This window comes from Entelurus aequoreus, linkage group LG14 (genome assembly GCF_033978785.1).
Source record: "Entelurus aequoreus isolate RoL-2023_Sb linkage group LG14, RoL_Eaeq_v1.1, whole genome shotgun sequence".
Taxonomy (NCBI): domain Eukaryota; kingdom Metazoa; phylum Chordata; class Actinopteri; order Syngnathiformes; family Syngnathidae; genus Entelurus; species Entelurus aequoreus.
Genome location: NC_084744.1, coordinates 8,630,096 through 8,657,595, shown reverse-complemented (window position 1 = coordinate 8,657,595; position 27,500 = coordinate 8,630,096). Strand labels below are relative to the sequence as shown.

Sequence of the window (27,500 nt, the reverse complement as noted above, 5' to 3'; positions counted from 1 at the left end):
TTCTTCTCTAGCTTATACAAGGACACTTTTGGCCAACAAAACAAACAAACAGTGCTGCTCTTTTAAGTCATGGAACTCAAAAACAGTTTTGCCTTTTTAAACCGTGAACAAGTACAAGAATCACTCATGTAGACTGTGCTTATTAAAAGTGACTTAGGGCCGCGCCCCCCCCCCCCCCCCGTGTTTTACGGAGGTGGCGTGTACAGTAAAACCTATAAAAAAATCTCCGATCCACTGCATTAAATGGTAAGAATAATCTAAATGAATTGTTCTTAACCTGTCAGCAACACAGCTTTAGGAGAAGTTTTCCTCTGATAGCACAGACGGCGTCTCATATATGCAAATCTCATAAGGAACCGTATCTAATAAATGCTGCAAAAAGAAAATAATATGCCTCTAAAGAGAAACAATAGTCTTGCACAAGCCGCCATTGTAGTAACACACTGCTCAGAGTACTAATCAAAGGTGAAAATATACAATGTATTTACAGGATATACATATATTAAGGGAATGTACACTATTGATTATTGTTGGTGCGGTCTGTCCCTGATTGTCAGTGGAACTTAACATGACGACATGTAAGGTCGGTGTTTGACACCGCAGCACCTTAGGTGTCACTTTCTACCACGCAAGAAAGATTTACAGAGGAAATTTCACGACCGTTTGATTTCAAACCACGCGGTCGCTTCAAATGACATTTTCTACCAAAGAATTTGATTGACATGACGGCATTCTTGTGAGTGTTAACGCATACCGCTGTTCTGTAATTGTACATAATATTTTACAACAGGGAACTCATCGTACGGGATCTCCATCACATGGTTGCTTCCCCAAAAAGTGTGCATCCTCCAAGAAGAAAATGCAATCAAGAAAGAAGTGCCACATGCCAGGTAACTAAAACATAGTATTTTCAAATGATATTCAAGGATGGGCCACAGAAACATGCTCCGTTACAGTACACCCGAAAGTATTCACAGCGCTTCACTTTTACCACATTTGTGTTACGTACTGCCTTATTCCAAAATAGAATCCATTCATTTTTGTCCTCAAACTTCTGCACACAATACCACAGGATGACAATGTGAACACGTTGTTGGAGAAATGATTGCAAATGTATTAAAATTAAATGCATTTATATAATACATCATGTATTTTCCGGACTATAGAGCGCACCCGTATATAAGCAGCACCTACTAATTATATATATATATATATATAGATATATATATATCTATCTATATATATAGATATATATATCTATATATATATAGATAGATATATATATCTATATATATATATATAGATATATATATATATATATATACATGTATGTGTGTATATATATATATGTATGTGTGTGTATATATATATATATATATATATATATATATATATATATATATATATATACATACACACATATATATATATATATGTATCTGTGTATATATATGTATGTATGTGTGTATATATATATATATATGTATATATATATATTTATATATATATTTGTGTGTGTGCATGTATATACAAACCCAGTTTCTATGAGTTGGGAAATTGTGTTGGATGTAAATATAAACGGAATACAATGATTTGCAAATCATTTTCAACCCATATTCAGTAGAATATGCTACAAAGACAACATATTTGATGTTCAAACTGATAAACATTTTTTTGTTGTTGCAAATAATCATTAACTTTAGAATTTGATGCCAGCAACACGTGACAAAGAAGTTGGGAAAGGTGGCAATAAATACTGATAAAGTTGAGGAATGCTCATCAAACACTTATTTGGAACATCCCACAGGTGAACAGGCAAATTGGGAACAGGTGGGTGCCATGATTGGGTATTAAAAGTAGATTCCATGAAATGCTCAGTCATTCACAAACAAGAATGGGGCGAGGGTCACCACTTTGTCAACAAATGTGTGAGCAAATTGTTGAACAGTTTAAGAAAAACCTTTCTCAACCAGCTATTGCAAGGAATTTAGGGATTTCACCATCTACGCTCCGTAATATCATCAAAGGAAAGGCCATGTAACACGGTGGTGAACATGCCCTTTCCCAACTACTTTGGCACATGTTGCAGCCATGAAATTCTAAGTTAATTATTATTTGCAAAAAAAAAAAAAAGTTTATGAGTTTGAACATCAAATATCTTGTCTTTGTAGTGCATTCAATTGAATATGGGTTGAATAGGATTTGCAAATCATTGTCCATCCATCCATTTTCTACCGCTTATTCCCTTCGGGGTCGCGGGGGGCGCTGGAGCCTATCTCAGCTACAATCGGGCGGAAGGCGGGGTACACCCTGGACAAGTCGCCACCTCATCGCAGGGCCGCAAATCCTTGTATTCCGTTTATATTTACATCTAAAACAATTTCCCAACTCATATGAAAACGGGGTTTGTATACATATACATATATATATATATACACATACGTACATACATACACATATATACATATACACAGACACACACACATTAGCCGCACCAGACTATAAGCCACAGTTATATACAGTGTGAAATTAGTTATTTACACAGAAATATTCTGTAAATGTTTGTTTACATACTTTGTTTTCAAACGGTGTCTGTAACACAGCAGTAAAACGGCTGATCAAACAAAACAGAAGTTACGGTCATGGACCCACTAGCTGCGGAAGCTCGCTCTCCAATCAACTAAACAGACTCGGTAACTCTACGTTGACGTTTTGGTGAATTTACTGAGGAATTTGTGAAAACTGAAACAATATTAAAAAAATGCCATTGTTAGTTAATAATACTGACACATGTAAACGCGTTAGCTTATTAACTAATGCTAAAGACGCTAGCTTGTTTACATTACGATAGCACATACAAATATGCATGAAAATACTCACACATGGGACGGTTTAGCAAGTAAGAATTGTTTTGGTTATATTGTAAAACTTAAAAATGTTGCCCGGAGTGATGAATGAAGAATCCATCAAGTAGAAACGCTATGGACGGCTAGACGACACTTCTACTTCCGGTTGAAAGCACCAAATGGAAGGACACTGCAGCACCAATAGTGAGCGAACTCATCCAAAAGATGGCGCCATAGCACAAACAATGACACACCTGTTTAGTGTTTGGTGAAAAACCCTTTCACATTGTCATTATGGGGTATTGTGTGTAAAATTTTGAGGACAAAAATATATTATCTATTCTAACTGTAGCATAACAAAATATGGAAAAAAAGTGAAGCGCTGTGAATACTTCCCGGTGCGCCGCGTTCCTGCATTGTGATTGCAAGTACTACATTCTTTTTGTAGTGAAAAATGTGCAAATTGTGCAAACATCGAGCACAACCCTTTTAAGTCATTTCACTACATCCCACTTACATAGAAGTGTGCCGACCAATTATGGTAACGGGAAGGGGGGCTTCTATAATCCTTTCAGATTTGTTCCGACCTTCTATTTGGCAATACCAAAAAAAAAAAACAGAAAAACGGGGTCTCTATTTTTTTCACATCCAATCCAAAATTCTGCTCATGTTCAAGAATCCAGATTAAAGGCAAGCCTCCTTCTCAACTAAAAATACAAAAATGACGACACGCTTTTCAGGCAACAGTAAAGTGGCAGTAAAAAAAAAAAAAGATATACAGTTTCATAGTCATGGTGTCATCCCAGGAGGCAACTAAAAAACTAGAATTGGAATATTTCAGAGTTGAATTTTTGCACTTCATTGTTTCTTCAAAGCAAGGGGAGGTAGCTAGCAGCAAAACAGTTGTTTGTATGTGAGAGGAAGCAGAATGGATGGACATAAATAAATATGGCAGGGGTGTATAACACAGTAGGAAGGAACCCATATGGCCCCTTTCATTGCGGTTTACCTGACACATGAAATGTGACAAATTGGGGGCGTGCACTATCCACTTTAGCCGCCAGATGGTAGTAGAGTGTTAAATATCTTTAAAATGTGTTTGGTGGCAATTCCAACTTTGCCCACAGCGTCAGTTGCTATGTAGAGTGGCGCTTTCCATCATTTTCAGCAGACTGCATTGCCTCTTCCTTTTGCGTGAGATCCACCCAGGAATGGGGCCATATGAATCCCTTCCCTACTGTATAGGAATTTGCCTTTGTATTTGATTATTATATGTATTTTTTAAAGGCCTACTGAAAGCCACTACTACCGACCACGCAGTCTGGTAGTTTATATATCAATGATGAAATCTTAACATTGCAACACATGCCAATACGGCCGGGTTAACTTATAAAGTGCAATTTTAAATTTCCCGCTAAACTTCCGGTTGAAAACGTCTATGTATGATGACGTATGCGCGTGACGTCAATCGTTGAACCGGAAGTATTGGTACACCATTAAATCCAATACAAAAAGCTCTGTTTTCATCTCAAAATTCCACAGTATTCTGGACATCTGTGTTGGTGAATCTTTTGCAATTTGTTTAATGAACAATGAAGACTGCAAAGAAGAAAGTTGTAGGTGGGATCAGTGTATTAGCGGCGGACTACAGCAACACAACCAGGACGACTTTGAGAAGGATAGCAGACGCGCTAGCCGCCGACCTCACCTTGACTTCCTCCGTCTCTGGGCCGCATCTATGATCGTCGCTCCGTCGATCGCTGGAACGCAGGTGAGCACGGGTGTTGATGAGCAGATGAGGGCTGGCGTAGGTTGATAGCTAATGTTTTTAGCATAGCTCTGTGAGGTCCCGTTGCTAAGTAAGCTTCAATGGCGTCGTTAGCAACAGCATTGTTAAGCTTCGCCAGCCTGGAAAGCATTTACCGTGTATTTACATGTCCATGGTTTAATAGTATTGTTGATTTTCTGTCTATCCTTCCAGTCAGGGGTTTATTTATTTTGTTTCTATCTGCATTTAAGCCCGATGTGCTATCACGTTAGCTCCGTAGCTAAAGAGCTCCGCCGATGTATTGTCGTGGAGATAAAAGTCACTGTGAATGTCCATTTCGCGTTCTCGACTCTCATTTTCAAGAGGATATAGTATCCGAGGTGGTTTAAAATACAAATCCGTGATCCACAATAGAAAAAGGAGAAAGTGTGGAATCCAATGAACCCTTGTACCTAAGTTACGGTCAGAGCGAAAAAAGATACGTCCTGCACTACACTCTAGTCCTTCACTCTCACGTTCCTCATCCACAAATCTTTCATCCTCGCTCAAATTAATGGGGTAATCGTCGCTTTCTCAGTCCGAATCGCTCACGCTGCATTGTAAACAATGGGGAAATGTGAGGAGCCTTTCAACCTGTGACGTCACGCTGCTTCCGGTACAGGCAAGGCTTTTTTTATCAGCGACCAAAAGTTGCGAACTTTATCGTCGATGTTCTCTACTAAATCCTTTCAGCAAAAATATGGTAATATCGCGAAATGATCAAGTATGACACATAGAATGGATCTGCTATCCCCGTTTAAATAAAAAAAAATTCATTTCAGTAGGCCTTTAAGAACACTGTGCAATTTTTTTTTTTGATTTCACAGTAAAATCTGGCAACTCAACCACCAGAAATGTACTATACAGTGTTTTTTTTCCAAACGTATTGCAGTAAATAGATAAACAGCACCACTGTTTTGTTTTTTTACAGGAAAAAACTAGCTTGGTTGCCAGAATTTTACTGTAAAATTAACATGTTACTGTAAATGTAATGTAATACCTACTCAGTGGCCTAGTGGTTAGAGTGTCCGCCCTGAGATAGGTAGGTTGTGAGTTCAAACCCCGGCCGAGTCATACCAAAGACTATAAAAATGGGACCCATTACCTCCCTGCTTGGCACTCAGCCTCAAGGGTTGGAATTGGGGGTTAAATCACCAAAAATTATTCCCGAGCGCGGCCACCGCTGCTGCTCACTGCTCCCCTCACCTCCCAGGGGGTGATCAAGGGTGATGGGTCAAATGCAGAGAATAATTTTGCCACACTTAGTGTTTGTGTGACAATCATTGGTACTTTAACTTTAACTGAAAAAACAGTACCAGTTTTTTATTTAATTCTGGCAACTGGAAAAAAATGTGGTACCGTTTTCCATTTACAGTAATACACCGTAAAAACAACAACCGTATATTTTATGGTTGAAAAAAACCCCGGTAGCTCAGTCGACGGAATTGTACCGTAAAAAACCCGTAGGAGTTTTTTCAATTTTCATTAATACGCTGTAAAAAACACTGTACATTTTACTGTGAAATCTATTGTCATTTTCAAAGTGAACAATTTGATGAATACCATGCTTTGAAATCATAGGTCAAACCAATATTTCAGTATTGGATTTTGTTTAGACAAAAAAAGAATGTTTAGAAGGTATTATGATATACTGTAATATTTGTTGCAATATTGCTTCTTACTGTATGCAATTTCATCGGGTCTGGAGTTAGACACCTGTGCAATATGGCATGAAAATTACGCTTTGGTTGGTTAATCTCTCGATGCAAATGAAAAACATTTTTTAAAGGGGAACTGCCAATTTTTCAATGTACTAGTTCAAGAAGAGCCTTTTTTCTCCCAACGTACTTAAACTATCTGAATTCCACGGGATGTGTTTTGGCAAAACAGATGAAATGGGATAAAGTGCTGCAGAAATGAAGAATGAACAAAACCCAGAGTCTTCTCCTCAATCAAAGGTTTCACCCGATGAAACCTCCGGGGAGGAATTCAGTTGGGACCTTGTCTCAGTGACTCGGACTAAAGGAAACTCTGAGAAGTCTGTGCTGTGTCCGCGTAGACTTACTTGTCCATTGGCACCTGTAAACTGTGAAGAGGAACCAGATCTGGAGGTCTGGAAGTGAGACTTGAAGTTTGGATCGAATGTGCCTATTTGAAAAGTCTGCAGAATCCCTTGAGAGGAGTCCGTCTTTTTGGAAGGCGAGACCTGTTCAAGGAAGTCCTCCTCCGAAGGGGACACTGTGGAAGGGGGAGTGGTCTCATCACCTGAAAATGAAAATGAGTGCTGGGAATCCCCGACCAGTAATCCGAACTGAGGTTTCTCTATTGTGGATCGTAATGGGGAACTTGTCCCTGATTTGAACCTACTGGGGGAAGGAAATTGTTTCTCGGTGGAGAACAGAGGCTGTCCGGCTAAGGTGGGGTTTTCCGTGACTAAACTGAGGCTCTGGCTGGTCAGGTAGCTGTCGTTCTGGCTGGTCCTTTCCAGCGCCTGCTGGAGAAATTTGGAATATTCTTGCAAGAGACTGGACTTCTCCGCCGGAGGCTGAGTTTGAACACTGGCAGCTCCAAGGCTCTCAGCAGGACTGCTGTCCGAAACATCCGAGGAATTAATAGATATGCTTGAGGTAACTTCCGCATCTGCCACGCTAAAGGAAATGTCTGAATGGCCATTAGCTTTGTTGGAGTAGTGGTCCAACAGAGTCTGAAGAACCTCGTCAGGCAACACATTTCTGTCATGCGTCGCTTTTATCTCGGCGTTAATCAGCTGAGGTCCCAGAATGGTAGCAGGGACTGTTTCGTCAATGACTGCCGACACCACCGTGTGAGTAACGGTCGGCTGAGAAGCGATAGTACTCGTGTTCAGACTGTAATCCCGACTGCTGTTGGCCGTCGCCGCTTGAAGGTAGCGTTTCTTCTTGAGAAACTGCATGGCGTCGTCATAGTTTGTGCTGCTGGTAGCCGGTTTCACCGGAGTTTCAACTGATTCTGTGTTGCTGACTTCGTCTAAAAGGCCTTGCTTGTCAACAATTTCAAAGGTATAATGTGTGACTTTGTTGTCCTCGAAGGAGGACAGCGTGGCCAGGCAAGGAGCTTGTTCGCCGGATTGTTTCAGGCTCCTCTTAGATATCTTCTTCAGGACCAGTTTAGGGGTTGCTGCCTCCTCCGGTGACAAGTCTCCATCTTGGTGTTGGCTGGTACTTTCTTCTGGAAGCTCCACAGAGTACTCTCCAATCACGTACTCATGTTTAACTTTGGAGGACACCGCGAACAGAGGCAGAACTTCACATTTAGTTTTTCTGTGTTCCTCTTTCATTTCAGTTTCTTTCATGTTGAGCACTTCTGCTTGGGCGGCCGTGGAGGAGCCTGAACTGTCGGACTTGTCTGCACACTTTTGCCGCTTCTTCTTGGGCAATACGCACTCTTTGGTGAGGAAGGGGCTTAAAGAGTCGGCTTCGTGTAGTGCTACACTTTTATTGCCAGCCTTGTTGGTCTTTCTGTCTCGGTTTTCATGGCACATTCTTCTGTGCTTTAAAACACGGTCAGTTCTGGAGAAGTACTGTGGATGATAAAATAAGATTTATGCAAATATGAAAACGAATTGTCAGTCAAGGATGATTAAAGTGGATACAATATCAAAAACAGATTTTCACAAATATTTACTGGAGGGACCTTTGTCATCCTTGTTTCCTTCTTTGTCGAATTCACTGGTAAGTTTCTGCTATACGTCACATGATTTACAGAGTTCAAGCAGGGATCTGCTATTGTGAGAGTATTATTAGAGCAAAATGATTTGCAAATGTGTATCTTAGTCTGTGCGTCCATCCATCCATCCATCTTCTTCTGCTTATCCGAGGTCGGGTCGCGGGGGCAGCAGCCTAAGCAGGGAAGCCCAGACTTCCCTCTCCCCAGCCACTTCGTCCAGCTCCTCCCGGGGAATCCCGAGGCGTTCCCAGGCCAGCCGGGAGACATAGTCTTCCCAACGTGTCCTGGGTCTTCCCCGGGGCCTCCTACCGGTCGGACGTGCCCTAAACACCTCCCTAGGGAGGCATTCGGGTGGCATCCTGACCAGATGCCCGAACCACCTCATCTGGCTCCTCTCAATGTGGAGGAGCAGCGGCTTTACTTTGAGCTCCCATGCACCCTCAAGGACCCTGCCGAGAGTATAGAGCTGGTCCACAGTTCCACGACCAGGACGAAAACCACACTGTTCCTCCTGAATCCGAGGTTCAACTATCCGGCGTAGCCTCCTCTCCAGTACACCTGAATAGACCTTACCGGGAAGGCTGAGGAGTGTGATCCCACGATAGTTAGAACACACCCTCCGGTTCCCCTTCTTAAAGAGAGGAACCACCACCCCGGTCTGCCAATCCAGAGGTACCGCCCCCGATGTCCACGCGATGCTGCAGAGTCTTGTCAACCAAGACAGCCCCACAGCATCCAGAGCCTTAAGGAACTCCGGGCGGGTCTCATCCACCCCCGGGGCCTTGCCACCGAGGAGCTTTTTAACTACCTCAGCAACCTCAGCCCCAGAAATAGGAGAGCCCACCACAGATTCCCCAGGCACTGCTTCCTCATAGGAAGACATGTTGGTGGGATTGAGGAGGTCTTTGAAGTATTGCCTCCACCGATCCACAACATCCGCAGTCGAGGTCAGCAGAACACCATCCTCACCATATACGGTGTTGATAGTGCACTGCTTCCCCTTCCTGAGGCGGCGGATGGTGGTCCAGAATCGCTTCGAAGCCGTCCGGAAGTCGTTTGCCATGGCCTCCCCGAACTCCTCCCATGTCCGAGTTTTTGCCTCCGCGACCGCTGAAGCCGCACACCGCTTGGCCTGTCGGTACCTGTCCGCTGCCTCTGGAGTCCTATGAGCCAAAAGAACCTGATAGGACTCCTTCTTCAGCTTGACGGCATCCCTCACCGCCGGTGTCCACCAACGGGTTCTAGGATTACCGCCACAACAGGCACCAACTACCTTGCGGCCACAGCTCCAATCAGCCGCCTCGACAATAGAGGTGCGGAACATGGTCCATTCGGTCTCAATGTCCAGCACCTCCCTCGCGACATGTTCAAAGTTCTTCCGGAGGTGGGAATTGAAACTCTCTCTGACAGGAGACTCTGCCAGACGTTCCCAGCAAACACTCACAATGCGCTTGGGCCTGCCAGGTCTGTCCGGCATCCTCCCCCACCATTGCAGCCAACTCACCACCAGGTGGTGATCGGTAGAAAGCTCCGCCCCTCTCTTCACCCGAGTGTCCATAACATGAGGCCGCAAATCCGATGACACAACTACAAAGTCGATCATGGAACCGCGACCTAGGGTGTCCTGGTGCCAAGTGCACATATGGACACCCTTATGTTTGAACATGGTGTTCGTTATGGACAATCTGTGACGGGCACAAAAGTCCAATAACAAAACACCGCTTGGGTTCAGATCCGGGCGGCCATTCTTCCCAATCACGCCTCTCCAGGTTTCACTGTCGCTGCCAACATGAGCATTGAAGTCCCCCAGTAGAACTAGGGAATCACCCAGGGGAGCACTCTCAAGTACTTCCTCGAGTGAATCCAAAAAGGGTGGGTACTCTGAGCTGCGGTTTGGCGCGTAAGCGCAAACCACAGTCAGGACCTGTTCCCCCACCCGAAGGCGGAGGGAAGCTACCCTCTCGTCCACCGGGTTGAACTTCAACGTGCAGGCTCTGAGCCGGGGGGCAACAAGAATTGCCACCCCAGCCCGTCGCCTCTCACTGCCGGCAACGCCAGAGTGGAAGAGGGTCCAGCCCCTCTCGAGAGAACTGGTTCCAGAGCCCTTGCTGTGCGTCGAAGTGAGTCCGACTATATCTAGCCGGAACTTCTCCACCTCGCGCACTAGCTCAGGCTCCTTCCCCCCAGCGAGGTGACGTTCCACGTCCCAAGAGCTAGCTTCTGTAGCCGAGGATCGGACCGCCAAGTGCCCTGCCTTCGGCTGCCGCCCAGCTCACATCGCACCCGACCTCTATGGCCCCTGCTATGGGTGGTGAGCCCATTGGAGGGGGGAGCAACGTTGCCTCTCCGGGCTGTGCCCGGCCGGGCCCCATGGGTACAGGCCCGGCCTCCAGGCGCTCGCCATCGTGCCCCACCTCCGTCTGTGCGTGTGAAATCTAATTCAAGTGTCTGTGTACTAATGTGTGTGTCTGTATAACAATCTGTGTGTATGTGTAATCAGATCCGTGTGTGTGTCTTTTAAGTTATCTGTCCGTATTTTGATTTGTCTGTGTGTAAAAAATATCTGTCTGTCCATATAATGATTTGTTTGTGTGTAAAAAAATATCTGTCTGTCCGTATTATGATTTGTCCGTGTGTAAAAAATATATCTGCCTGTCCATATTATGATTTGTCTGTGTGTGAAAAATATCTGTCTGTCCGTATTATGATTTGTCTGTTGGTCCGTATTATGATTTATCTGTGTAAAAAATATCTGTCCGTCCGTATTATGATTTGTCTGTGTGTAAAAAAATATCTGTCTGTCCGTATTATGATTTGTCTGTGTGTAAAAAAATATGTGTCTCTCCATACTATGATTTTTTGTGTGTAAAAAAATATCTGTCTGTCCATATTATGATTTGTTTGTGTGTAAAAAATATCTGTCTGTCCATATTATGATTTGTCTGTGTGTAAACAAATATCTGTCTGTCCGTATTACGATTTGTCTGTGTGTTAAGAAAATATCTGTCTGTCCATATTATGATTTGTCTGTGTGTAAAAAAATATATGTCTGTTCATTTATGATTTATCTGTCTATCCGTATTATGATTTGTCTGTGTGTAAAAAAAATATCTGTCCGTCCGTACTATGATTTGTCTGTGTTTAAAAAAAAGATATGTCTGTCCAAATTATGATTTGTTTGTGTGTAAAAATTATCTGTCTGTCCATATTTTGATTCAGTGTGGGTGTAAAAAATTGTTTTTTAAATGTGTGTGCGTATTTAGATGTGTGAAGCAGCAACCGGCTGTCTTCTGCCGTGTACGACTTGTCTGTCTGTACAGCGATTTGAACGTGTAAAAAGATTTGTCTGTAACTTCAGCTTGCCTTTCCTTATACTCACCACTAGTGGGCGCCTTGCAGCCTCTCACACTCCTGTTGCCATTTATGCAAAGAAAAATTGACTTTTCATCACGTGCTGTAAATAAAAGTTCATCTTTTAGCAGTGACTTAGTTGTCAGGACTATTTTTGTACAGAAATAAGTGATCATGTAATGACATGGCGGCCGAAATGATCTCGTTTCCTGCCTGGGGGAGGTATCTAGGGGCACGTCTGTCCGGTAAAAAGCCACGGGGGTCTCCCAGTCCTCTCTAAGGGAGAGCTCCACCCCCTGACGGAGGAAGTTAAGAACTGCGGTCATTTCCACCATTATTTGAATGCAAATATGCTTCTGACAACTACGTCACTGCTAATAGATTAACTTTTATTTACAGCAAGTGATGAAAAGTCCATTGTTCTTAGCGCCAACGCCAACAGGAGTGTGAGTGGCTGCAGGGCGCCCACTAGTGGTGAGTATAAGGAAAGGCAAGGGGGAGTTAACAGACAAGTCTTACACGGCAGAAGTGTCGCAAAAGTCATGTGAAAAAAGACAGCCAATAGAGGCTTCCTGCTGAACACACATCTAAATACGCAAACACAACTGTTTTTTTTTTTTTTTTTACACACACGCCATTAAAAATACGGACAGACAGATATTTTTATACCATGACAAATCATAATACGGACTGACATCTTAAGAGACACAAGCGGATCTGATTACACACACACACGGACTGATGTACAGACACACACATTGTTACACTGACACATAAATTGGATTATACACGCACAAATCAAGATACGAATTTGCAAATGTTGCTACAATATTACTTCCATAGCTATGACAATCTGTCATCAGGTACATCAGCTGCCTTAGGAAACGTGGCTATGGGTACCATCTGTTTTATTTCTTCTGTTTAGGAAGTGGATATGTTCAAGTACGCCCGGCGGCTAACTGAAACAAAGAGCCTACAAAAGTCGAGGCAAATTATTAGGATGTGCGAAAATTCTACCCTGGGTTGGGCATCATTTCAATTTGAACATTCTCAATTCCAATTATTTTAGAAGACAGGGTCAAAAATGTACTATGAATTTCAGACTGTGCTACTTGTGACACAGCCACACACGCACTGGTCCTCAAAACCCCCAATTCTGTCTCCTACAATAAATATCAATCCTTTGATCTTGAATATAAATATTTGTTTCCATAGGAGTACAGTGTTCCCTCGCTACAACACGGTTTACCTTTCCTGGCTGTTATACAGATTTCTTTTGTGTGTGTAAAAAGGGTATAACGGTACACAAAAATGTCGGTTCGGTACGTACCTCGGTTTAGAGGTCACGGTTCGGTTCACTTTCTGTACAGTAAGAAAACAACAAAATATACATTTTTTGGTTATTTATTTACCGAATTTGTAAACAATGGCTTTATCCTTTTAACATTGGAAACACTATAATAATTCTGCCCAAAAATAGAAATAGCTCTGTGTGTGATGGATGTGAGCCACCACTAGGCTGATCAGTGTAACAGCAGGCAGTCATGAATGCTAAGCATAACAATAACATACATACACACACAGGGTCCATTGCCAGGGTTAATGTGGTCAATATATATAAAATAAAAAGTAAATAAGATAAGGCTCAGAATGGTTTCTTAACAAAACCTTTCTACATATAAAGTGCTTTTTTTGATTGATTAATTGAGACTTTTATTAGTAGTTTGCACAGTACAGTACATATTCCGTACAATTGACCACTAAATGGTAACACCCGGATAACTTTTTCAACTTGTTTAAGTCGGGGTCCACGTTAATCAACATTAAACTGCCTCAAGTTGTTGCTCAGATTAAATAAAATGACAAAACTTTTCTTCTACATATAAAAAGTGCAACATTAAACAGTTTCAAGTCAACGCAGCCTCAGATTAACTTTTCTTTCCCCCCAGCCTTTAACCCTGGTGACTTTCACTCAATCTTCATGTTTTTTGACAGAAAAATCAGTTTATCCACATTGTCTGCAGAAAGAAAAAGTGGGTCAAAATCTAGTTTTTAATGCAATATGGTCTTAAATCTGCTGCTATAAAAACACCAACGGCATTTGTTATTGCTTTAGCCCTGCCTGACTCACCGTAGAGAGGCTGCTTGAATGCGGTGTTTGCACGACGCTCGTCTTTCTCGTCGTTGAAGCGATGTTCACTTGGGGTACAAATGGGTTAGCATGTTTGACGTGTTGCCAGAAGCATACTCTACCGCTGCTGAACAATGTCGGCAAACCGCTTTCGCTTTGTTGTCGTAGCCCGGTCGCTGCTAGCATGCCGTGTGTTGTGCATTGTTTACACAACGTGCGGTACACTACTTTATATGTCCGTGTGGAAACTCGTTCGGTACACCTCCGAACCAAACCGAAACCCCCGTACAGAAACGGTTCAATACAAATACACGTACCGTTACACCCTTAGTGTGTAACGTTTTACAGTGTCACATGCTTTTTTTTTTTACATTGTATGAATGCGCATTGTGTTCTGCGTCCTGATTCGCTAAGGGACTGTAGACCATCGTCAATCAATCTTCTTCATGCCATGTGTCCTGTACAGTACAGAATGCGTTCAGCTTGACTTATTTACAAAATTGTTTGATGCGAGCATACATATACTAAGGGTGTAACGGTACGTGTATTTGTATTGAACCGTTTCGGTACGGTTCGGAGGTGTACCGAACGAGTTTCCACACGGACATATTAAGTAGCGTACCGCACATTGTGTAAACAATGCACACTGAGGCACAACACACGGCATGCTAGCAACGCCCGGGGTACGACAACATGTAAAAGCCAGCGCTGGAAGACCCTCCTGCCTCGTTAAGATATCCCGTTTGGGAACATTTGGGCTTTACAGTGCGATACAACAATGGATAACATCGCTTCAACGAAGAGAAAGACGAACAAACACAGCTCCCACCGCATTCAAGCAGCCTCTCCTCGGCGAGTCAGGCAGGGCTAAAGCAATAACAAATGCCGTTGGTGTTTTAATAGCAGCAGATTTAAGACCATATTGCATTAAAAACTAGATTTTTGACCCACTTCTATGGTGGAAGAACAATGAGCCCATATATCCTCTTACTGCCAAGTTAGCCAGGCACTACCTCGCCATACCTGCTACCTCCGTGCCTAGTGAAAGGGTATTTTCCAAAGCTGGAGACATTTTAACTGCAAGCAGGTTTGCTCTTTCTGCAGACAATATGGATAAACTGATTTTTCTGGCAAAAAACATGAAAATTGAGTGAAAATCACCAGGGTTAAAGGCTGGGGGGAAAGAAATGTTAATCTGAGGCTGAGTTGACTTGAAACTGTTTAATGTTGCACTTTTTGTATGTAGAAGAAAAGTTTTGTCATTTTATTTAATCTGAGCAACAACTTGAAGCAGTTTAATGTTGCACTTTATATGTGGAAATGTTGCACTTTATATGTAGAAAAGTTTTGTTAAGAAACCAATTCTGAGCCTTATCTTATTTAGTTTTTATTTTATATATGCTGACTGCATTAACCCTGGCAATCGACCCTGTGTGTATATGTATGTTATTGTTATGTTAAAAGGATAGAGCCATTGTTTACAAATTTTGGTAAATAAATAACCAGAAAATGTATATTTAGTTTTTTTCTTACTGTACCGAAAATTAACCGAACTCTGACCTCTAAACCGAGGTACGTACCGAACCGAAATCTTTGTGTACCGTTACACCCTTAACATATACTGTACAGTACTGTAAACAGAAAAAAAACATAATAAATAAAAAAAACAACCGGTAAACGAAAAAACATGCACAGTAAATAAATAAAAAAATCCTGTAAATGGAATAAAACATAATGTAAACGAAAAATATATATAATAAACGAAATAACATATAAAAAGGAAATAAAAAATAATCCACTTCTACTACACGGATTTCACTTAAAGCGGGTATTTTGTGGAACGTAACACGTTGACAAAAGTTTCACTTTATTTCTGAAAACCTCATATAAAAAACATTTACACATATCCTGTTGTTTATGTGTGAGATAAAGCGGCGTTCTGATCAGGTTTTTATCATTCCAATTTGGATACTTATCATCCATGAGTTAAATCAGCCAATACTGATCACGTGTTCCCTGTAAATGTATTTAAGGTGAGTGCTATTGACAATATCAAGACAATATTTCAACTAGTACCCTATTTTCTTTTATTACGTACAATTGTTTGAGCAAAACAAAGTCCACAGTTGTTGAAGTGTAATTTCCTCTCGTTAGCATTGAGGCATTGTGTGGCAGAACGACCGCTGTGGATCGACTTCTACCAGTCCAAAATAGTCAGAAGCGAACGCGTTAGCATTCCATTCAGTTGTAAACAAATGGCATTCTGGTCACATTCTGTGACCACAACGTTTCTAAGTACTGTTATTTGCTGGAGGCTAAATAAATCACAGAACGCCATTTGTTTACATTCAGGAGCGCTAACTTGCTGTTAGCGGTTAGCTATTGTATCCTCCTACGGTGTGTAGTGAAGCATACTTGTACGAAACATACTTTGTCGCCATGGAGGCGAGGATTGCCTTCACCATTGCTTCATTCCCCTTAGGGGCGATGGACGGCTGAGTAGCGCTTATACAGCAGCAGCCGGCCTCCGTAGCTCCCACTCCCTCCCCTCTGTTGCAAGTTTTGTTGATTCTATGTAACGTGTTTATGTGTGCTATGACTATGCGGTTTTTACCTTGGCCTCAGTCTGGACCCCCTTCCTGGAGTCCAGCCTTTGACTGAATATTTTTTTACTCCCGTCCCCTCAGGGATTAATAAAGTACTTCTGATTCTGATTAGTGATTTAGAAGCAGCTATTACACTGTGAATGGACGTTAGTTGCTAGCTATTTATGATTTAAATCACCGCTTGCAGCGCTTCAGTGTTTATATCTTCACCTTTATCATTAGTTTTGAAGCCAAAATACGTTCATTCTCCCGCTTCTGTCTACACACTGTTTCCGCTTGTAAGTGCTCTGTGTGTGTGTGTGTGTGTTGACTTACATGCGTCTCGGCTTATACTACCAGCAATATCACCAGTGCGCGCCGTCATGGCCATGAACAAAATAAAATAAAGTACCGATATGTTTCTGAGGTGGCGACTTGTCCAGGGTGTACCCTGCCTAACGCCCAAATGCAGCTGACAGGCTCCAGCACCCCCCGCGACCCCGATAGGGACAAGCGGTAGAAAATGGATGGATGGATGGATGTTTCAAAAACAATATAGTTCCTTTTTTAATTAATTAGTACAGCGGTACTTTATTAGTATCGGTATTAAGTACAATCCTACTAAGCACGTTTCAATTTTAGCAGCTGTGTAACATGTTTAGCCTCGTCCTTCAGTGATAATAATACTTGTAAGAATGTATTTTCCGCCGTGGAGGATTATTGACTGAAATGAGATGCTTGATACATTTCTGGACTAGGAATCGGCAATAGTAATCAAGGTTTACAAATGTTGATGGTTTTGGGTAGAGATGTCCGATAATAGCTTTTTTGCCGATATTCCGATATTGTCCAACTCTTAATTACCGATTCCGATATCAACCGATACCGATATATACAGTCGTGGAATTAACACATTATTATGCCTAATTTTGTTGTGATGCCCCGCTGGATGCATTAAACAACGTAACAAGGTTTTCCAAAATAAATTAACTAAACTTATGGAGGGGGGGGGGGGGGGGGTGTATATTGTAGCGTTTTGGAAGAGTTAGTGCTGCAAGGGGTTCTGGGTGTTTGTTCTGTTGTGTTTATGTTGTGTTACGGTGCGGATGTTCTCCCGAAATGTGTTTGTCATTCTTGTTTGGTGTGGGTTCACAGTGTGGCGCCTATATGTAACGGTGTTAAAAGTTGCTTATACGGCCACCCTTAGTGTGACCTGTATGGCTGTTGACCAAGTATGAATTGCATTCACTTGTGTGTGTGAAAAGCCGTAGATATTATGTGACTGGGCAGTGCGTTTAAGGTTTATTGGTGCTCTGTACTTTTCCCTACGTCTGTGTACACAGCGGCGTTTTAAAAAGTCATAAATTTTACTTTTTGAAACAGATACCGATAATTTCCGATATCACATTTTAAAGAATTTATTGGCCGATAATATCGGCAGTCCGATATTATCGGACATCTCTAGTTTTGGGGGAATGGGAATGTAAGACCTGGTTACGTCGATGCCCAACCCGAGTTCTATCTCAAGCTATACATCTATCACCTTTTTGCCCACAATTCTCACAATCAAATATGACTACAGAGAATTTTGAAGCAGTAACAAATATAACCTGGTGACAGTAGTCGCACTGGTAGGGCTTCTCTCCACTGTGTGTCCTCTTGTGTCTCTCCATGTGATACTTCTGGATGAACTTCATACCACACTCGTCGCAGCGGAAAGGCTTCTCGCCTGAGCATGACAATGCAGACCAAAAAAAACACACACTATGACCCACTTGGGTTAAACAACATCAAACAAGGTACAATTTGTGCACGGGAACACCCACCGGTGTGAATTTTCTCGTGCCTCTGGAGAAGGTACTTCTGAATGAAGCGCATGTCACACTGGCTGCACTGGAACGGTTTCTCACCTGAAATGTGATTCCCATACAGGATGCAAACTTGGGTCAAAAACAGTTTGAGTTTCCAAGTGAGAAGTGACATTTGGACAAGGCATACCGGTGTGAATGAAGACGTGCCTCTGTAGATGGTAGTTGGTTCTGAAGGCTGCGTTACAGTGAACACACACGTGGCACTTGGGGTTCTGAATGCCAAAGGAACCGTCGTCATTAATGCTGAGGATCTGTGACACAATCCCACAAGAAAATACATTTGGATATTTTGCAATCTTTGGGGAAATCCTTATTTATTGTAAACGTGTACTTTGCTAACAAACATAATTATCCTAAATTCCGGACTATAAGCCACTATTTTGTTTCTACACATTCAACCCTGCGGTTTATAAAACAATGTTGCTAATTTATGGATTTTTCTTCACTGACGGCCATAATAAAAATAGTTTTCATAAAACACATGCAAAGACACTGAAATGGTGTTATGTTATGTTATTATGTTAGATCCACTATGGACTGGACTTTCACAATATTATGCTAGACCCACTCGACGTCCATTGCATAAGGTCTCCCCTAGAGAGGGTGGTGGAGGGGGGGGGGGTGGGGGGGGGTCACCCACATCTGCGGTCCTCTCCAAGGTTTCTCATAGTCAATTCACATTGACATTCCACTGGATTGTGAGTTTTTCCTTGCCCTTATGTGGGATCTGAACCGAGGATGTCGTTGTGGCTTGTGCAGTCCTTTGAGACACTTGTGATTTAGGGCTATATAAATAAACATTGATTGATTTGATTATTGTTTGTGCTATGGCGCCATCTTTTGGACAAGTTTGCTCACTTCAGGTGCTGCTGGGTTCTTCTGTTTAGTTATTTCAACCGGAAGTACAAGCGCCGTTCCATCTTCTAGATCAGTGGTGTCAAAGTCAAGGCCCGAATGAATGATCTATGGCCCCCGGGATGATATTTGATTAGTATTAGAACCGGCCCGCAGGCCACGGCTGCCTGCTGCTGTTTTGCACGCACCAATACTCCATCAGTGTTGGCGCTAGGAATTTTCAAAAGGGGTCCCAGGGACCCCATTAAGTCATAAAAATGGGGTCCCACAGTAACACCGGTAGTTTTTTCTATATTTTTAGAATGTGTTTGTTCTATTTTTGGCCAAAGTAAGACAAATAAAACAATCTGAAGTTGTCTTCATTTTTATTTGTTTTAAAGCCATGATTCTAATAGCCCGGCCCGCGTGTGCACAGATTTTCCTCCATGCGGCCCCTGAGCTAAAATGAGTTTGACACCCCTGTTCTAGATGTCCGTAACGTTTCTACTCGTACGGATTCTTCATTCATCACTCCAAGCAACGCTTTTAGGTTCAACAATATAGCTAAATCAGTTCTTTTTACACACAATACCCCATAATGACAATGTGAAAAGGTTTTTCCTACACTTTGGATCTTGTGGCTTATAAAACGGTGATGTATGGATATTTCTTTGCTGACTGCCATAATGCCAATAGTAAAAAAATTTTAAAAAAACAAACAAGCAAAGACACTAAACAGGTGTGTCATTGTTTGTGCTATGGCGCCATCTTTTGGATGAGTTCGCTCACTATTGGTGCTGCAGTGTCCTTCCATTTAGTGCTTTCAACCGGAAGTAGAAGTGTCGTCTAATCGTCCATAGCGTTTCTACTTGTATGGATTCTTCATTCATCACTCCGAGCAACGTTTTTAAGTTTTACAATATAACTAAAACAATTCTTACTTACTAAACCGTCCTGTGTTTGATGTCTGTAGGAGGGTTTTCATGCATATTTGTACGTGCTATCGTAATGTAATCAAGCCAGCGACATTAGCATCAGCTAACATACTAACACGTTTAGTGTCTGTGTTAGCATTATTAACTTACAATGGCATTCTTTTTGTATTGTTTCAGTTTCACTAATTCCTCAGTAAATTCACCAAAACGTCACCGTGGAGTTATCGGGTCTGTTTAGCTGATTGGAGAGCGAGCTTCCGCAGCTAGTGGCTCCACGACGACGACTTCTGTTTTGTTTGATCAGCCGTTTTACTGCCGTGTTACAGACACCAGTTGGAAACAATTAAGGTATGTAAATAAACATTTACAGAATATTTATGTGTAAATAACTCATTTCACAACGTATATATCTGCGGCTTAGAATGTCCGCCCTGAGATGGGTAGATTGTGAGTTCAAACCCTGCCCGAGTCATACCAAAGACTATAAATAGACCGATGCGGCTAATATATCTAAATATTTTTTCCCCCAAGATTTAGAGCGTGTGGTTTATATACCTTTGTAGTCCAGAAATACAGTAATTGTCTCTTTTGTACCTTTGCTGGTGAGTGTTGTTTCCTTTTCTTCTTCTTGGGACAAATGATCAGATCCTTGACTGCTTTTTTGTCCTTCTTTATCTGCACTGGTGACTCAGTCAGTTTTAATTCTTGCTTAATGTTGAGCTGTAAAAAAAAAAAAAAGAGCATAAACAGAAAAATGATTTTGCAAAATTCCAAACGAAAATGAAGCGCGCACTCAGAGAAAAAAATAAGCTATTTTGAAAGTGTGAATGTAGCTGAGATAGGCTCCAGCAGCCCCCGCGACCCCGAACGGGACAAGCGCTAGAAAATGGATGGATGGACGGAATCTAGTTTAGATAGATAGTTAGTACTTTATTGATTCCTTCAGGAGAGTTCCCTCAGGAAAATAAAAATTCCAGCAGCAGTGTACAGAATTGAGATATTTAAAAAGTAAAAAGTAAATAATAAAAGAACGTCATCAGTCATGTTTACATAATAATATTGCACTTTAGTTAACGCCTTTTTGAATGAGCTGTAAGTACAGATGGGCGATATGGAGGGGAAAAAAATCAATAGTTAAAAAACAGGAAGGCACTGAATATTAGTGTTGGGTTAATTTATTTTAAAAAATTATTATTGTTACTTTGCCGAAAAAATTATCAAATTAGTAACAAAATGACTCTTTAATAAATGCAATTAATTACTAGGAGATGTAATTATTGTGTTAATTAAATACAAATAAAAAACAGGCATATGCAGTTGTGATGTTTCATGAGAGCAGAGTGTGTGTGCCTTTAAGTGACATGTGACATCAGCGCCCAGACAGACAAGCTTTGGCTCGGCTGTGTTTGTTACTTTGGCAGCAGCCTTTATAAAATTTCCACGCTAATTAATAGAGTGATTGAATATGTTTCCATTGCTGTAGTCTCCTTGTCCACACACAGGGTATTGTAGGATACCTAGCTTGTCACTTAAATCATTAATTTGTTGTTCTTTATTCCCTCGCAGTAGTAGTGTGTAAGTATTACATTGCTATTTAATATCAATGTCATTTTGTGTGTAGTTCTGGTTGATGCTTGAATTAATACAAATATATTTCCTGCATTGAACTTGCTGTGCTTCTGACGTTGTCTTGTTGGTATCAAAAGTAGCGTGCCAGGTTACTGCACACGTCTTGATAACGGTTATTGCAACGTACATATAAGTAATTAATTTGAATACTTGTTACTAGTAAAAGTAACGCCGTTATCATATATTAATGTTATTAGGAAAACTGCTGAATATATAATTCTTTAGTATTAATAGTATAAATGTCAATTCATCATTTTTTTTGTGACTGTTGCGGCCTTAAAATGTCTGAATTTGCAAAAGCCTTTTCAGAACGTTTGCCTTTTTTTTCTTAAAGGCCTACTGAAAGCCACTACTACCGACCACGCAGTCTGGTAGTTTGTATATCAATGATGAAATCTTAACACTGCAACACATGCCAATACGGCCGGGTTAACTTATAAAGTGCAATTTTAAATTTCCCGGGAAATATCCGGCTGAAAACGTCTTGGTATGATGACGTTTGCGCGTGACGTCACGGGTTGACGCAGACATTTTGGAATAGCACGGTGGCCAGCTTAAGTCGTCTGTTTTCACCACATAATTCCACAGTATTCTGGACATCTGTGTTGGTGAATCTTTTGCAATTTGTTCAATTAACCATGGAGACTGTAAAGAAGAAAGCTGTAGGTGGGATCGGTGTATTAGCGGCCGGCTGCAGCAACACAACCAGGAGGACTTTGAGTTGGATAGCAGACACGCTACCGTGAGTACAGCTTTGGCTTCCAAACATTTGATAGCTTGCCCGTACGTGCGTGCCGCTATGTGCATGTCACGTACGTAACTTTGGGGAAATATATGTTTCTTGCCGACTCTGATGGCGGCCGGGGTGTCGTCGAAAGCTACAACGCCGTCCGCCGCCGCGCCGCTGTCCTCACCGGTGTCTGGGTTGACTTCCTCTGTCTCCGGGCCGCCGACCGCACCGATCATCGTGGTGAAGTCTTTCGTCGCGCCGTCGATCGCTGGAACGCAGGTGAGCACGGGTGTTGATGAGCAGATAAGGGCTGGCGTAGGTGGAGAGCTAATGTTTTTAGCATAGCTCTGTCGAGGTCCCGTAGCTAAGTTAGCTTCAATGGCGTCGTTAGCAACAGCATTGCTAGGCTTCGCCAGGCTGGACAGCATTAACCGTGTGGGTACAGGTCCAGTGTTTGGTTCTGTGTCTCCTGAGAGTAGAAGTAATAGTAGTATTGTTGATCTTCTGTCTATCCTTCCAGTCAGGGGCATGTTTCTTCTGTTTTTATCTGTAGTTAAGCACGATGCTATCACATTAGCTCCGTAGCTAAAGTGCTTCGCCGATGTATTGTCGTGGAGATAAAAGTCACTGTGAATGTCCATTTCGCGTTCTCGACTCTCATTTTCAAGAGGATATAGTATCCGAGGTGGTTCAAAATACAAATCCGTGATCCACAATAGAAAAAGGAGAAAGTGTGGAATCCAATGAGCCCTTGTACCTAAGTTACGGTCAGAGCGAAAAAAGATACGTCCTGCACTGCACTCTAGTCCTTCACTCTCACGTTCCTCATCCACGAATCTTTCATCCTCGCTCAAATTTATGGGGTAATTGTTGCTTTCTCGGTCCGAATCGCTCTCGCTGCTGGTGTAAACAATGTGCAGATGTGAGGCGCTCTTCAACCTGTGACGTCACGCTACTTCCGGTACAGGCAAGGCTTTTTTATCAGCGACCAAAAGTTGCGAACTTTATCGTCGATGTTCTCTACTAAATCCTTTCAGCAAAAATATGGCAATATCGTGAAATGATCAAGTATGACACATAGAATGGACCTGCTACCCCCATTTAAATAAGAACATTTCATTTCAGTAGGCCTTTAATGTCATTGAAACAAAATGTGACTTTCCAAATTTGTTGTCAATGTCTGAAGTGTTCCTTGTAACCTTCACTTCAAAAAGCACATGAAAACAAACACTGTACTGGCGTATCCCTCTAATTCCAAGAAGACTCTCGATGGCAGTAAAAGCTTTGTCAAATGACTTTGTCCATCTTAAACATTCATTTAGCACATTTAAAGCATTTGTGAACTGTTGAGAGCAAAGTATAGCGGTAAATTTCGTAAATAAGATGATAAGAAATTGTTATCACACTTCAACATCTCGGTCATGTAAATGCTGCCTCTTTGCTAGTCAGCATTGCAAATGAGAATCTGGTCTTAATTGACTTAGCCTGGGTAAACAAAGGTTAAATTAATATTTATAAATACATTTAAACTAGCAAGTGAGGATGCCTGTGCGTCGCTAATTCTCACTCCTTTTCAAATATGTAAAAAAAAAGAAAAAAAGAAAAAGAAAGTCCAATGCTCATTTGTTTTTGTTTTTTATTCTCCATTGTTTTCATTTTGTTATAATGGCTGTTAAGGCTATAGCACTGTATTGGATCAGGCTTGCTCTTGTTTTTATGCATATTTGAAATAAAAATATATATCAATATCAATCAATATCATCTGTTTATATGCAGTACCACATTACCCAGAATGCTCAGCGCTGTACACCAAAATCAGAAGGATGTCTAAGCTAGGTGGGATGAAGACTATTTTGTTGTTAGCCGTTGTTGTTCCTGCTTCGTCTACACAAGAAACAAAAGTTTCGATTACACAGTTCACATGATAATTGGCAAATTTGATTGGCGAAAACGCGGATTTGATGAGTTTGTGCCAAGCGGCGCGATCGCAAATTGCATTAAGGACTGAAATGTATTGTCCGAATAATTCTGATTTAAATGTAAAATATACAGTAAATGCAATGCTTTGATAGCATTGTGACTTTCACTGAATTGTGTGCCTTAAAGGGGAAGTGCACTTTTTAAAAATTTTGCCTATCATTCACAATTCTAATGTAAGAAAAGGAGCACTTATAATTGTCTTTTTTTTTGGCAAGTACAAAGTAGCTAACAATGTAAATAATAGGAGTACACTATTGCGCCCATAAACCTTCTAAAAAAAACATCCCAAAGCCGCCAACAATACTCCATTTACATATCCATCCATCCATCCATTTTTACCGCTTGTCCCTTTTTGGGGTCGCGGGGGGTGCTGTAGCCTATCTCAGCTGCATTCGGGCGGAAGGCGGGGTACACCCTGGTGTCGTGACCTGAATATTAACAAGTATTGATGATATTACGCAAACGCAGAGGAACTACTTTTAGCGGCGCCGTGATCTCGGAGAGCTAAGTAGCTTATGCTGCTATATTGACATATTGAGCAGCTGCATCGCCTTTTGAGTTGGTGAAAGTTAATTCTAGATTATAAATCATGTCTCTCACCTGGATAGTAGAAGGTTGTGGACCCACAAGTTGGTCAATTTTGACATCCAACTAAGACCCGGAAATGGTGAGAAAGACAAGACAAAAAAATTATTTTGATGACTTGTTGATGTAAAGGGGAAGATATAAACATCCCATCAGTCTTTATCCCAGTGAGAGCAGACATTGTACAGTAAGCAATTATTTTATTATGTTTGTATATCTTGTTTAGCACTTAGCAATACTGCTACATGATGCTTAGCGTTTGACTAAAGCTGCATCTGTTTAGCACACAGCTTCTAAAACTTGTAGATCATCCTCCTTATATTCAGGCTCAAAAATAGAAGTTTCTGGATCATCCTTTGTCCCAAAGTAGTCTTTGTTGTCTCTCATCAAGTCTGCCATGATTAGTAGTCTTGTTGTTGTTGAAGGGAAAGTGAAGGTTGTGATGCGTCTGTGAAATTAGTACACCGCCGTACGCTTAAAATGAGCACAATATGTAAATATTACATGTTATTATGAATGTTACTAGATACTACATATATACTTACAGCCTTGATGGAGGTTGTGTTATGAAAGAACTGTCGCATGAAAAGACATTTTAGGCCACAACCATAATCACGGCGGCAAAATGCTTGAAGGACTGTCTTATAGACTTTAAAATATGGCAGTGAGATAATTCTCCTTCAAATATTCCACTATTGTGGTCCGTCTGCATTTCGGGAGAACGAACCCCGCAGTAAGCTGTGAAAACCCCGTCGTGTCACTTAGTGTTTGACTAAAGCTGCATCTGTTTAGCACACAGCTTCTAAAACTTGTAGATCATCCTGATTACATTCAGGATCAAAAATAGAAGTTTCTGGATCATCATTTGTACCAAAGTAGTCTTTGTTGTCTCTCATCAAGTCTGCCATGATTAGTAGTCTTGTTGTTGTTGAAGGGAAAGTGAACGTTGTGATGCCTTCTGTGAAATTAATACACCACCGCATGCTTAAAATGATGAAAATATGTAAATATTACATGTTATTATGAATGTTACTAGATACTACATATATACTTACAGTATGTACAAACCCCGTTTCCATATGAGTTGGGAAATAGTGTTAGATGTAAATATAAACGGAATACAATGATTTGCAAATCCTTTTCAACCCATATTCAGTTGAATATGCTACAAAGACAAGATATTTGATGTTCAAACTCATACACTTTACTTATTTTTTGCAAACAATAATTAACTTAGAATATCATGGCTGCAACACGTGCCAAAGTAGTTGGGAAAGGGCATGTTCACCACTGTGTTACATGGCCTTTCCTTTTAGATAGATAGATAGTACTTTATTGATTCCTTCAACACTCAGTAAACATTTGGGAACTGAGGAAACTAATTGTTGAAGCTTTGAAAGTGGAATTCTTTCCCATTCTTGTTTTATGTAGAGCTTCAGTCGTTCAACAGTCCGGGGTCTCCGCTGTCGTATTTTAGGCTTCATAATGCGCCACACATTTTCGATGGGAGACAGGTCTGGACTGCAGGCGGGCCAGGAAAGTACCCGCACTCTTTTTTTACGGAGCCACGCTGTTGAAACACGTGCTGAATGTGGCTTGGCATTGTCTTGCTGAAATAAGCAGGGGCGTCCATTATAATGTTGCTTGGATGGCGACATTGTATGCTCCAAAACCTGTATGTACCTTTCAGCATTAATGGTGCCTTCACAGATGTGTAAGTTACCCATGTCTTGGGCACTAATACACCCCCATACCATCACACATGCTGGCTTTTACACTTTGCATCGATAACAGTCTGGATGGTTCGCGTCCCCTTTGGTCCGGATGACACGATGTCGAATATTTCCAAAAACAATTTGAAATGTGGACTCGTCAGACCACAGAACACTTTTCCACTTTGTATCAGTCCATCTTAGATGATCTCGCGCCCAGAGTTTCTGGATGTTGTTGATAAATGGCTTTCGCTTTGCATAGTAGAGCTTTAAAGGCCTACTGAAACCCATTACTACCGACCACGCAGTCTGATAGTTTATATATCAATGATGAAATCTTAACATTGCAACACATGCCAATACGGCCGGGTTAACTTATAAAGTGCAATTTTAAATTTCCCGCTAAACTTCCAGTTGAAAACGTCTATGTATGATGACGTATGCGCGTGACGTCAATCGTTGAAACGGAAGTATTGGTACACCTTTGAATCCAATACAAAAAAGCTCTGTTTTCATTTCAAAATTCCACAGTATTCTGTTTTTATCTGTGTTGGTGAATCTTTTGCAATTTGTTTAATGAACAATGAAGACTGCAAAGAAGAAAGCTGTAGGTGGGATTGGTGTATTAGCGGCTGGCTGCAGCAACACAACCACGAGGACTTTGACTTGGATAGCAGACGCGCTAGCCGCCGACCGCACGGATGATCGGGTGAAGTCCTTCGTCCTTCCGTTGATCGCTGGAACGCAGGTGAGCACGGGTGTTGATGAGCAGATGAGGGCTGGCTGGCGTAGGTGGAGC

At 41.5% G+C, this 27,500-nt stretch overlaps 1 protein-coding gene and 1 long non-coding RNA gene across 2 annotated transcripts in view; one reads left to right on the top strand and one right to left on the bottom strand.

Moving 5' to 3' along the window:
• Positions 1–27,500, top strand: part of LOC133664344 (uncharacterized) — a 34,660-nt gene that overhangs the window by 4,619 nt on the left and 2,541 nt on the right. The window contains exons 2-3 of the long non-coding RNA XR_009828572.1: positions 791–890; positions 20,243–20,413. This is a non-coding gene — a long non-coding RNA (uncharacterized LOC133664344). The remainder of the gene's footprint in view (positions 1–790; positions 891–20,242; positions 20,414–27,500) is intronic.
• znf148 (zinc finger protein 148) overlaps positions 1,461–27,500 on the bottom strand; it is a 32,759-nt gene continuing 6,719 nt past the window's right edge. Inside the window, 5 exon segments of the mRNA XM_062068859.1 lie at positions 1,461–8,212; positions 18,036–18,154; positions 18,252–18,335; positions 18,424–18,547; positions 20,660–20,785. Of these exon segments, the coding sequence (XP_061924843.1) occupies positions 6,602–8,212; positions 18,036–18,154; positions 18,252–18,335; positions 18,424–18,547; positions 20,660–20,785 (2,064 nt within the window). The 3' untranslated portion in view covers positions 1,461–6,601.